The sequence below is a fragment of the Xenopus tropicalis genome, unplaced genomic scaffold (assembly GCF_000004195.4).
Source record: "Xenopus tropicalis strain Nigerian unplaced genomic scaffold, UCB_Xtro_10.0 Sca4, whole genome shotgun sequence".
Lineage (NCBI taxonomy): Eukaryota > Metazoa > Chordata > Amphibia > Anura > Pipidae > Xenopus > Xenopus tropicalis.
Genome location: NW_022279350.1, coordinates 43,559 through 56,001, shown reverse-complemented (window position 1 = coordinate 56,001; position 12,443 = coordinate 43,559). Strand labels below are relative to the sequence as shown.

The 12,443-nt window shown below is 61.2% G+C and overlaps 1 protein-coding gene across 1 annotated transcript; it reads left to right on the top strand.

Moving 5' to 3' along the window:
* The first annotated feature begins 768 nt into the window (after positions 1–768).
* On the top strand, positions 769–7,641 carry LOC116408196 (acanthoscurrin-2-like). The gene is given in 3 exon segments (XM_031894892.1): positions 769–1,030; positions 1,078–1,224; positions 7,550–7,641. Coding segments are annotated over 3 exon segments (501 nt in total).
* The last annotated feature ends 4,802 nt before the right edge of the window (positions 7,642–12,443 follow it).

Genomic DNA, 12,443 nt, shown 5'->3' with positions numbered 1-12,443 from the left:
CATGGGGCAGAGAGGGAATTGGGGGCATAGGAGGGGCCAGGGGGCAGAGAGGGCAGGCGGGCATGCGTGGGCAGAGAGGGAGCGGGGGGCGATGCGGGAGAGAAGCGGACGCGGGGGCATGGGGGCAGAGGAAGGCACGGAGGGGGCATGGGGCAGAGAGGATGGGGGCAAGAAGAGGACGGGGGGCATGGGGGCAGAGAGGGATGGGGCAGCAGGGGGTGGAGGGCATGGGCCAGATAGGGACAGGGGGCATGGGGCAGAGAGCGAGACGGGCGGCAGAGAGGGCAGGAGGGCATGGGCAGAGAGGACGGGGCAGAGAGGGCAGGGGGCATGGGCAGAGGAGGCGACGGGGTCAGAGAGGTGGCAGGCGAGGCATGCGGCACGAGAGGGGCAGGGGGCATGGCGGCAGAGAGGGGACGGGGGCAGAGAGGGGGCAGGCGGGCATTGGGGCAGAGAGGGTCACGGGCGCGGCATAGGAGCAGAGAAGGACGGGGCAGAGAGGGCAGGGGCATGGGCAGAGAGGGACAGGGGGCATGGGCAGAGAGGGTACGGCGGGCAGAGAGGGGCAGGGGGCCATTCGGAGGCGCAGAGGGGACGGGGCAGAGAGGGGCAGGGGCATGGGGCAAGAGAGGGCGAGAGGGCGAGAGGGCAGGGCATGGGGCAGGAGTAGGGACGGGCGGCAGAGAGGGGCACGGGGGCAATGGGGCAGAGAGGACGGCAGGGCAGAAGAGGGACAGGGGGCATGGCGGGCAGAGAGGGACAGGAGGAATGGGGCCAGAGAGGGCATGGGGGCACGAGAGGGGCACGGGCGCATGGGGCAGAGAGGGACGGGGGCAGAGAGAGCGGCATGGGGCAGAGAGGGATGGGGCAGGAAGAGGGGCAGGGGGCATCGGCGGCAGAGAGGGACGGGGCACGAGAGGGGCCAGGGGGCATGGCGGCAGAAGAGGGATGGGGGGCAGCAGAGGGAATGGGGGGCAGAGAGGGGCAGGGGCAATGGGGCAGAGAGGGATGGGGGGGCAGAGAGGGGCAGGTGGGCATGGGGCATGAGAGGGAATGGGGGGGCATGGGGCAGACGAGGGATGGCGGGCAGAGAGGGGCAGGACGGCATGGGGCCAGAGGAGGAGATGGGGCGAAAGGACATGGCAGGGGGCAGAGAGGGCATGGGGCAGAGAGGAGATGGGGGCAGAGAGAAGGGCAGAACACAATGGGACATGGGCAAGAGAGGTACGGGCAGAGAGGGGCAGCGGGCATGGGGCAGAGAGGGATGGGGGCAGGAGGGGCAGGGGCGCATGGGCGAGAGGGATGGGGCCAGAGAGGGATGGGGCAGAGAAGGGGCATGGGGAACAGAGACTGGGATGGGGGCCAGAAGGGGCAGGGGGGCATGGCGGCAGAGAGAGACAGGGGGCAGAGAGGGACAGGGCATGGCGGGCAGAGAGAGGACAGGGGAATAAGGCGGCAGAGAGGGATGGGGCAGAGAGGCAAGGGGCAATGGGGCAGAGCAGGCCGGACGGGGGCAGAGAGGGCATCCGGCAGAGAGGTGATGGGGGCAGAGAGGGCAGGGGAGGCATGGGGCAGAGAGCGGGCACGGGGGCAGACGAGGGGCAAGGGGGCATGGGGCAGAGAGGGCATGGGGGCAGAGAAGGAGATGGGGAGCAGAGAGGGGCAGGGGGCATGGGGCAGAGATGGGATAGGGGGCAGAGAGGGGCAGGGGGCATGGGGCAGAGAGGGATGCGGGGCCATGGGCAGAGAGGGATGGGGGGCAGAGAGGGGCAGGGGGCATGGGGCAGAGAGGGATGGGGGCAGAGAGGGGCAGGGGGCACAAGTACAAAGCAGACTATCACTGACGAGATCATTAGGAAATTAAAACCTTGTTCATAATTAGAAGCAAGATGTGCGGGTGGGGGGAGGGTATGATGATGCCGGGGGGGGGGGTATAATTAATAGAATGTGGCACAGTGTGGCAGGGAGGGCAGGGATTTGGGAGAAAGTTTAATTCGGGGAGCAGACAGCTGGCCACCAGGCAGGGATTATACACAGAGCTGCGCTGCTCACCCAAAGCTTCTACCCTTCGCCCATTATATCTCGCCCCAACGCCCCTCTATGTTTATGGGAGACTGTAGGGTATTTCCCCCCCCTGCCTGTCCCTGCCCCTTGCCTGTCCCTGACTGCTACCTATTCCTGCCCCTCGCTGTTCCCCCCCCTGCATGTTCCTGCCCCTGCCTGTCCCGCCTCCTGCCCCTGCCTGCTCCTTCCCCTGCCTTTTCCTGCCCCTGCCTGCTCCTTCCCCTGCCTTTTCCTGCCCCTGCCCCTGCCTGTTCCTGCCCCTGCCCCTGCCTGTTCCTGCCCCTGCCCCTGCCTGTTCCTGCCCCTACCGTATTTCTGCCTCCATTCCCTGCCCCTGCCTATATTCCTGCCCCTGCACTGTTCCCATAGCCCCTGCCTGATTCCTGCCGCCTGCCTGCTCCTTTCCCCTCGCCTATTTCCTGCCCCTGCCTGTTCTGCCCTATAGCTCGCTCACTTCCCTGCCTTTTCAATGCCCCTGCCTGCTCCTTCCCCTGCCTTTTCCTGCCCTTGCCTGCCCTATTCTCTGCCCCTGGCTATTCCTGCCCCTGCACTATTCACTGCCCCGCCTGCTCTTCCCCTGCCTTTTCCTGCCCCCTGCCATGCTCCTTTCTTCCTGCCCCTGCCTGCTCCTTTCCCCTGAAACCTGCTTTCCTTTCCCTACCATTTCCTGCCCCCTGCCTATTCCTTGCCCTCTGCCTGCTCCTTCCCCTGCCATATTTCCTTGCCCCTAGCCTGCTCCATCCCCTGCCTGTTCCTGCCCCCTGCCTGTTCCGCCCCTGCCTGTTTCCTGCCCCGCCTGCCCTGCCCCTGCCTTTTTCCAAATGCCCCTGCCTATTCCTGCCCCTGCCTGCTCCTGCCCCTGCCTTTCCTGCCCCTGCCTTCTTTCCTGCCCTCCTGCCTATTCCTGCCCCCTACTTGCCATATGCCCCTGCCTTTTCCTGCCCCTGCCTGCTCCTTCCCCTGCCTTCCTGCCCCTGCTTGCTCGCTTCCCCCTTGCCTGCTCCTTCCCCTGACCTGCTTCCTTACCCCTTGCCTTTCCTGCCCCTGCTTGCTCCTTCCCCTCTGCTCCTTCCCCCTGACCTATTATTCCTGCCCCTGCCATTCCTGCGCCATGCCCTTCCTGCCCCTTGCCTTTTTCCTGTGCCCCTGCCTTTTCCTGCCCCTGCCTTTTCCTGCCCCTGCCTGTTCCTTCCCCTGCCTTTTCCTGCCCCTGCCTGCTCCTTCCCCTGCCTTTTCCTGCCCCTGCCTTTCCTGCCCCTGCCTATTCCCGCCCTGCCTATTCCTGCCCCGCCTGGCTCCTTTCCCCTGCCTTTTACACTTGCCCCTGAACCTGCTCCTTCCCCCTGCCTGTATTCCTGCCCCCTACCTTTCTCCCCTTGCCTATTCCTGCCCCTGCCTATTCCTGCCCTGCCTGCTCTTCCCCCTGCCCTTTTCCTGGCCCCGCCTTTTTCCTGCCCTGCCTTTTCCTTGCCCCTGCCCTTTTCCTGCCCCTGCCTATTCCTTCCCCTGCCTTTATCCCTGGCCCCTGCCTATTCCTGCCCTGCCTAGTTCCTGCCCCTACCACTTATATTGCCCAATTGCTCTATTCCTGCCCCTGCCTGCTCCTTTCCCCTGGCCTTTTTCCTGCCCCTTGCCTGCTCCTTTCCCCCTGCCTTTTCCTGCCCTGCCTGCTCTTCCATGCCTTTTCCTTGCCCCTGCCTATTATCCTGCCCTGCACTTTCTCCTTGCCCCTGGCCTGCGTCCTATCCCCTTGCCTTTTCCTGCCCCTGCCTATTTCCTGCCCCGTGCCTTATTCCTGCCCTGCCTTCCTGCCCCTGCCATGCTCCTACCCCTTGCCTTTTCCTGCCCCTGCCGTATTCCTGCCCCTGCCTTGCTCCTTCCCCTGCCTTTTCCTGCCCCTGCCTATTCCTGCCCCTCCTGCCTCCTTTCCCCCCATGCCTTTTCCGTGCCCCTGCCCTATCTCCATGGCCTGCCATGCTCCTTCCCCTGCCTATTCCTGCCCCTGCCTATTCCTGCCCCTGCCTGCTCCTTCCCCTGCCTTTTCCTGCCCCTGCCTATTCCTGCCCCTGCCTGCTCCTTCCCCTGCCTATTCCTGCCCCTGCCTATTCCTGCCCCTGGCCTATTCCTGCCCTGCCTTTTTCCTGCCCCCTCCTTATCCTGCCCTAGCCTGCTTCCTTCCCCTTGCCTTTCCTGCCCCTGCCTATTCCTGCCCCCTGCCCTGCTCCTTCCCCTGCCTATTCCTGCCCCTGCCTATTCCTGCCCCTGCCTGCTCTTACCCCTGCCTATTTTCCTTAGCCCCTGCCTTTCCTTTGCCCCGCTAATTCCTAGGCCCGCCTGCTCCTTCCCCTCCTTTTTCCCTGCCCCTGCCTATTCCTGCCCCTGCCTATGCTCCTCCCCTGCCTTTTCCTGCCCCTGCCTGCTCCTGCAACCTGGCCTGCTCCTTCCCCTGCCTCTCCATTTCCCCTGCCTATTACCTAGCCCCATTGCCTATTCCTGCCCCTGCCTTATTTCCTGCCCTGCCTATTCCTGCCCACTGCTATTCCTAGCCACCTGCCTATTCCTGGCCCCTGCCTATTTCCTGCCCCTAGCCTGCTCCTTTCCCTGCCTATTCCTGCCCCTGCCTGTCTCCTGCCCCTGCCTGTTTCCTGCCCCTGCCTATTCCTGCCCTGCCTGCTCCTGCCCTACCTATTCCTGCCCCTGCCTGCTTCCTTCCCCTGCCTATTCCTAGCCCCTGCCTGTTCCTGCCCCTGCCGCCCCTGCCTATTCCTGCCCCTGCCTGCCTCCTTCCCCTGACCTATTCCTGCCCTGCCTATTCCTAGCCCCTGCCTGCTCTTCCAACCTGCCTATTCCTGCCCCTGCCTGCTCCTGCCCCTGCTATTCCTGCCCTGCCTGCTCCTGCCCCTACCCTATCCTGCCCCTACTATCCTGCCCTTCCTGCTCCTTCCCTTGCCTTGCTCCTTCCCCTAGCCTATTCCTGCCCCTGCCTGCTATCCTGCCCCTACCTATTCCTGCCCCATGCCTATTACCTGCCCCTGCCTGCTCTGCCCCTACCTATTCCTTGCCCCCTAACCTATTCCTGCCCCTGCCTGCTCCTTCCCCTGCCCTGCTCCTTCCCCTGCCATATTCCCTGCCCCTGCCTGCTCCTGCCACCATACACACTATTCTGCCCTGCCTATAATTCCTGCCCCTGCCTAGCTAATCCTGCCTGCTCCTGCCCCCTGACCCTATTCACTGCCCCTGCCTGCTCCTTGCCCTACCTATTCCTGCCCCCTTGCCTATTACCTGCCCCTGCCTGCTCCTTCCCTGCTATTCCGCCCCTGCCTGCTCCTTGCCCCTACCTATTCCTGCCCCTGCCTGATTCCTGCCCCTGCCTGCTTCCTGCCCCTGACCATGCTTCCTGACCCCTGCCTGCTCTGCCCCTGACTAATTCCTGCCCCTGCCTGTATCCTGCCCCCTGACCTGTTACCTAAGCCCCTGCACTGTTTCCTGCCCTGCCTGACTCCTTAAGCACCCTAGCCTAATATCTGCCCCTGCAACTGTTCTGCACCCTGCCTATTTCTGCCCTGCACTGAATTCCTGCCCCTGCCTATTACCTGCACCCTGCCTGTTCCTGCCACCTGCCTGTTCCTTGCCCACTGCCTGTTCCTTGCCCTACCTTGTTTCCTGCCCCTGGCCTGTTCTCCTGCCCCTACCTGTTCCTGCCCCTGCCTGTTCCTGCCCCTACCTGTTTTCCTGCCCCTGCCTATCCCCTCCTTTTACCACCCCATGCCCCTGGCCTTTGTTCCTGCCACCTTGCCATGTCACTGCCCTGCCTGGTTCCGCTGCCCCTGCCTGTTTCCTGCCCAGACCTATTCCTGCCCCTGCCTTTTCCTGCCCCTGCCTATTTCCTATGCCCCTGCCTGTATCCTGCCCTGCCTTGTTCCTGCCCTGCCTATTCCTGCCCCATCCTGTTCCAATGACCCAATGCCTTATTCCTGCCCCATGGCCTGTTCCTGCCCCTACCTGTTTCCTGCCCCTGCCTATTCCTGCCCCTGCCTGTTCCTGCCCCTGCCTGTTCCTGCCCCTGCCTGTTCCTGCCCCTGCCTGTTCCTGCCCCTGCCTGTTCCTGCCCCTGCCTGTTCCTGCCCCTGCCTGTTCCTGCCCCTGCCCGTTGCTGCCAGTTTCTGTGCTGTTCGTGCCCTGACCCCCTGCCCCGCACATTGCCGTGTAGTTGCCCCGGGGGCACTCGCTGATGACGGCTGCCTCCCTAAATTAAGTGGGAGGTTTCTGGAGCTGAGAAGCTCAGACAATAAGAAGCACTCAGGGGGGGGGGGAGCGAGGAGGCAGGTACTGGCATTAGTCTGCATCTATTATTCCTGCCTCCTATAGTGAAATAATGTGCCCCCCCGACTCCCCCTCACTCTCCCCTGTGCCCCCACAATACGGCCCCTGCCCTCCTGCTGTTACCCCAAAGTGGCCCCAAATAACTGCCCCAGAACTACTCACTGTCTCCTCCCACTACTGGGGCTATTTATTGCTTTTCTTACCTGCAACTCACTGACATAGGGCAAATTCTCTCTCCTGTGCCTCTTACTCCTGTCATGTGACACCTGTGCCCCTTACTCCTGTAAGGAATAGAGGGCACAGGTAATGCTGGGAGGGAATAGGGGGCACAGGTAATGCTGGGAGGGAATAGGGGGCACAGGTAATGCTGGGAGGGAATAGGGGGCACAGGTAATGCTGGGAGGGAATAGGGGGCACAGATAATGCTGGGAAGGAATAGGGGGCACAGGTAATGCTGGGAGGAATAGGCCGGGCACAGGAATGCTGGGAGGAATTAGGGGGCACAGGTAATGCTGGGAAGGAATAGGCACAGGTATGCATGGAAGGAAAGGGGGCACAGGTAATGCTGGGAGGGAATAGGGGGCACAGTAATGCTGGGAGGAATAGGGGCACAGTGTAATGCAGGGAGGGAATAGGGGGCCACAGGTTTAATGCTGGGAGGGAATAGGCGGGGCACAGGGAATGCTGTGAGGGAATTAGGGGGCCACAGGGATATGCTGCGGAAGGAAATAGGGGGCACATGTAATGCTGGAGGAAGTAGGGGCCACAGGGTAATGCTGGGAAGGATAGGGGCACAGGGAAATGCTGGGAGGGAATAGGGGCACAGCGGTAATTGCTGGGGAGGAATAGGGGGCACAGGCTAATGCTGGGGAGGGAATAGCGGGGGCACAGCGTAATGCTGGGAGGGAATAGGGGGCACATAGGTAATGCTGGGAAGGAATTGGCGGGCACAGAAATGCTGGGAGGAATAGGGGGCACAGGGAATGACTGCGGAAGGAATAGGGGGCGACAGATAATAGCTGGGTGAGGAATAGGGGGCACAGCAGGTAATGCTGGGGGAGGAATAGGGGGCACAGGTAATGCTGGGAGGGAATAGGGGGCACAGGGAATGCTGGGAGGGAATAGGGGGCACAGGGAATGCTGGGAGGGAATAGTGGCACAGGTAATGCTGCTGAGGGAATAGGCGGCACAGGTAATGCTGGGGAGGAATAGGGGCACAGGTAAATGCTGGTGGGGAATAGGGGGCACAGGTAATGCTGGGAATGGAATAGGCGGCACAATAATGCTGGGAGGGAATAGGGGGCACAGGGAATTGCTGGAAGGAATAGGCGGGCACAGATTAATGCTGGGAGGGAATAGGGGGGCCCCACAGGTTAATGCTGGGAGGGAATAGGTCGGCGCCAGTAATGCTGGGAGGAATAGGGTGGCACAGGAATGCTGGGAGGGAATAGGGGCACAGGAATGCTGGGAGGGAATAGGGGGCACAGTAATGCTGGGAGGGAAATAGGGCAGGCACAGGTAATTGCTGGGAGGGAATAGGGGCACAGGTAATTGCTGGAGGGAATAGGGGGCACAGGCTAATGCTGGAGGGAATAGGGGGCCACAGGTAATGCTGGGAGGAATAGGGGCACATGCTAATTGTGGAGGGAATAGTGGGGCACAGGTTAATTTAGCTGGCGAGGGATAGGGGGCACAGGGATGCTGGGAGGGAATATGGGGGCAATGGAATGCTGGGGAGGCGAAATAGGGGCACAGGTAATGCTGGGAGGGAATAGGGGGCACAGGTAATGCTGGGAGGGAATAGGGGGCACAGGTAATGCTGGGAGGGAATAGGGGGCACAGGTAATGCTGGGAGGGGAATAGGGCCACAGGTAATGCTGGGAGGAATAGGGGACAGGCGAATGCTGGAGGGATAGGGGGGCACAGGTAATGCTGCGGAGGCGATAGGGGGCACAGGTAATGCTGGGAGGGAATAGGGGGCACAGGTAATGCCGGGAGGAAAGGGGGCCACAGGTAATGCCGGAGGGAATAGGGGGCACACGGTAATGCCGGGAAGAATAGGGGGCACAGGGAATGCTGGGAGGGCAAACTAGAGGGGCACAGGTAATGCTGGGAGGCGAATTAGGGGGCCAGGGAATTGCTGGGAGGCGAATAGGGACAGGGAAATTGCTGGGAGGGGAACTAGGGGGCCAGCAGGCGAATGCTGGCGAGGATATAGGGTGGCAATGTGAATGCTGGGAGGGAGTAGGGGGCATAGGTAATGCTGGGAGGGGAATAAGGGGGCACAGGTAATGCTGGGGAGGGCGAAAGGCGGGCACAGGGAATGCTGGGGAGGGAAATAGTGGGGCACCAGGGGAATGCTGGGAGGAATAAGGGGGCACAGGTAATGCTGGAGGTCTTAATAGGGGCCACAAGGTAATGCCTGGGAGGATAGGGGCACAGATAATGCTGGGGAGGGAATAGGGGGCACAGGTTAATGCTGGGAGGAGTAGGTGGGGGCACAGGTAATGATGCGGAGGAAAGGGGGCACAGGTTAATGCTGGAGGGAATTTAGGGGACACGGGACATGCGGGAGCGAATAGGGGGGCACAGGGATGCTTGGGAGGAATATGGGGGCCACAGTAATTGCGGGAGGAATAGGGGGCACAAGGTAGATGCTGGGAGGGAATAGGGGCACAGGGAATGCTGGGAGGGAATAGGGGCACAGGGAATGCTGGGAGGGAATAGGGGGCACAGGGGAAATGCTGGGAGGGAATAGGGGCACAAGTAATGCTGGAGGGAAATAGGGGCACAGTAATTGCCGGAGGAATAGGGGTACTGAGCGGCACAGGTAATGCTGGGAGGGAATAGGGGGCACAGTAATGCTGGGAGGAATTAGGGGCCACAGGGGAATAGCTGGGAGGGAAATAGGGCGGCACAGGGCAATGCTGGGAGGGAATAGGGGCACAGGTAATGCTTGGAGGAATAGGGGGCACAGGTAATGCTGGGAGAATAGGGGCACAGGAATGCTGGGAGGGAATATGGGGCACAGGCGAATGCTGGGAGGAATTAGGCGGCACAGGGAATGCTGGAGGAATAGGGGGCACAGGGGAATGCTGGGAGCGGAATAGGGGCACAGGGTAGATGCTGGGAAGGATAGGCTGGGCACAGGAAAGCTGGAGGAATAGGGGGCACAGGAATGCTGGGGAGGGAATAGGCGGGCCACAGGTTAATGCTGGGAAGGATTATAGGGGCACAGGAATGCTGGTGAGGGAATAGGCGGGCACAGGAATGCTGGAGGGTAATAGGGCACAGGTAATGCTTTGGAGGGATAGGGGGCACAGGTAGATGCTTGCGAGGAATAGGGGGCACAGGTAATGCTGTTGAGGAATAGGGGGCACAGGTAATGTCGGAGGGAGAATTAGGGCGGCACAGGGTAATGCCGGGAGGGAATAGGGGGCACAGATTATGCCGGGAGGGAATTAATAGGGGGCACAGGTAATGCCGGGAGGGAATAGAGGGGGGCACAGTTAATGCCGGGAGGGAAAGGGGGCACAAAGGGTTATGCCGAGAGGGAATAGGGGGGCACATGGTTAATGCCGGGAGGGAATAGGGGCACAGGTAATGCCGGGAGGGAATAGGGGCCACAGTTAATGCCGGGCAGGGAATAGGGGGCACATGGTAATGCCGGGAGGAATAGGGGGCACAGGTAATGCCGGGAGGGAAAGGGGGCACAGGTAAATGCCGCGCGAGGAATAGGGGGCCACAGTTAATGCTGGGACGAATAGGGGGCACAGGAATGCTGGGAGGGAATAGGGGCACACGGGGAATGCTGGGAGGCGTAATAGGGGCCACAGGGAATGCTGGGAGGAATAGGGGGCACAGGGAATGCTGGAGGCGAAATACGGGGGCACAAGGGAATGCTGGGAGGAACATAGGGGCACAGGAATGCTGGGAGGGAAATAGGGGCCACAGGGAATGCTGGGAGGGAATAGGGGGCACAGGAGATGCTGGGAAGGAATAGGGGGCACAGGTAATTGCTGTAGGATGGATAGGGGGCACAGGTAATGTCGGTAGGGAATAGGGGCACAGGTAATGCTGGGAGGAATAGGGGGCACAGGGAATGCTGGGGAGGGTAATAGGACGGGCACAGGTAATTGCTCGTGAAGGAATAGGGGGGCCACAGCAGGTAATTGCTGGGAGGAATTAGGGGCACAGGTAATGTCGGGAGGGAATAGGGGGCACAAGGTAATGCGGGATGGGAATTAGGGGGCACAAGGGAATGCCGGGAGGATTAGGAGCACAGGTAATGCGGGAGAGGGAATAGGGGCACAGGGAATGCTGGATGGAAATAGGAGGCACAGGGGAATGCTGGGAGGGAAATTAGGGGGCACAGGGAATGCTGGGAGGATATAGGGGGCACAGGGATGCTGGGAGGGAATAGGGGGCACAGGGAATGCTGGGAGGGTAATAGGGGCACAGGAATGCTGGGAGGAATAAGGGGCAACAGGGAATGCTGGGGGAATAGGGGGGCACAGGGAATGCTGGGAGGGAATAGGGGGCACAGTAATGCTGGAAGGAATAGGGGGGCCACAGGTAATGCTGGGAGGGAAATAGGCGGGCACAGGTAATGTCGGGAGGAATAATGGGGGCACAGGTAAGCCGGAGGGATTAGGGGGCCACATGGTAATTGCGGGAGGGAATAGGGCGCACAGGTAATGCCGGGGAGCGGAATAGGGCGCACAGGGAATGCCGGGAGGATAGGGGGCACAGGCGAATGCCGGGAGGGAATAGGGGGCACAGGGAATGCGGGATGGGAATAGGGGGCACAGGGACATGCTGGAGGGAATAGGGGCACAGGGAATGCTGGGATGGGAATAGGGGCCACAGGTAATTGCTGGAATGGAATACGGGGGCACAGGGAATGCTGGAGGAATAGGGGCACAGGAATGCCGGTGAGGGTCAAAGGGGGCACAGGGAATGCCGGGAGGGAATAGGGGCACAGGTAATGCCGGAGGGAATAGGGGGCACAGGTAATGCCGGAGGAATAGGGGCACAGGAATGCTGGGAGGGAATGGGGGCACAGGGATGCCGCGGAGAATAGTGGCACAGGTTAATGCCGGGAGGGAATAGGGCACAGGTAATGCCGGGAAGGAATAGGGCACAGGTAATGCCGGGAGGGAATAGGGGGCACACGGTAATGCGGTGAGGGAATAGGCGGGCACAGGTAATGCCGGAGGGAATTAGGGGGCACAGTAATGCCGGAGAATAGCGGGCACAGGTAATGCCGGGAGGCGAATAGGGGCACAGGAATGCCGGAGGGAATAGGGAGGCAACAGGAATGCCGGGAGGGAATAGGGCGGCACAGGGAATTGCCGGAGGGAATAGGGGGCGACAGGAATGCTGGGAGGGAATTAGGGGGCACAGGGAATTGCTGGGGAGGGAATTAGGGGCACAGGTATGCGGGAAGGAATAGGGGGCACAGGGAATGCCGGGAGGGAATTTTAGGGGCACAGGGAATGCTGGGAGGAATAGGGGGCACAGGAATGCCGGAGGGAATAGGGGGCACAGGTAAATGCGGGAGGGGGAAAAATAGGGGGGCACAGGTTAAATGCCAGGGAGGGAATAGGGGCACAGGGGATCTGGGAGGAATTAGGGGGCACAGGGATGCGATTGCTGGGAAGGAATAGGGGCAAGGTAATGCCGGGAGGAATAGGCGGGCACAGAATGCCGGATGGGAATAGGGGCACAGGTAATGCTGGGAGGGAATAGGGGGCACAGGTAATGCCGGGAGGGAATAGGGGGCACAGGTAATGCCGGGAGGGAATAGGGGGCCACAGGGAATCCGGAGGGAAATAGGGGACAGGCGAATGCCGGAGGGATAGGGGCACAGGAATTGCCGGGAAGGGAATAGGCGGGCACAGGCGCAATGCTGGGAGGGAATGAGGGGGCACAGGGTGAATGCTGGGAGGAATAGGGGCACAGGTAATGCTGCGGAAGGATAGGGGGCACATGGAATGCTGGGAGGTGAATAGAGGGGCACAGGGAGATGCTGGGATGGAATAGGGGCAAGGAAT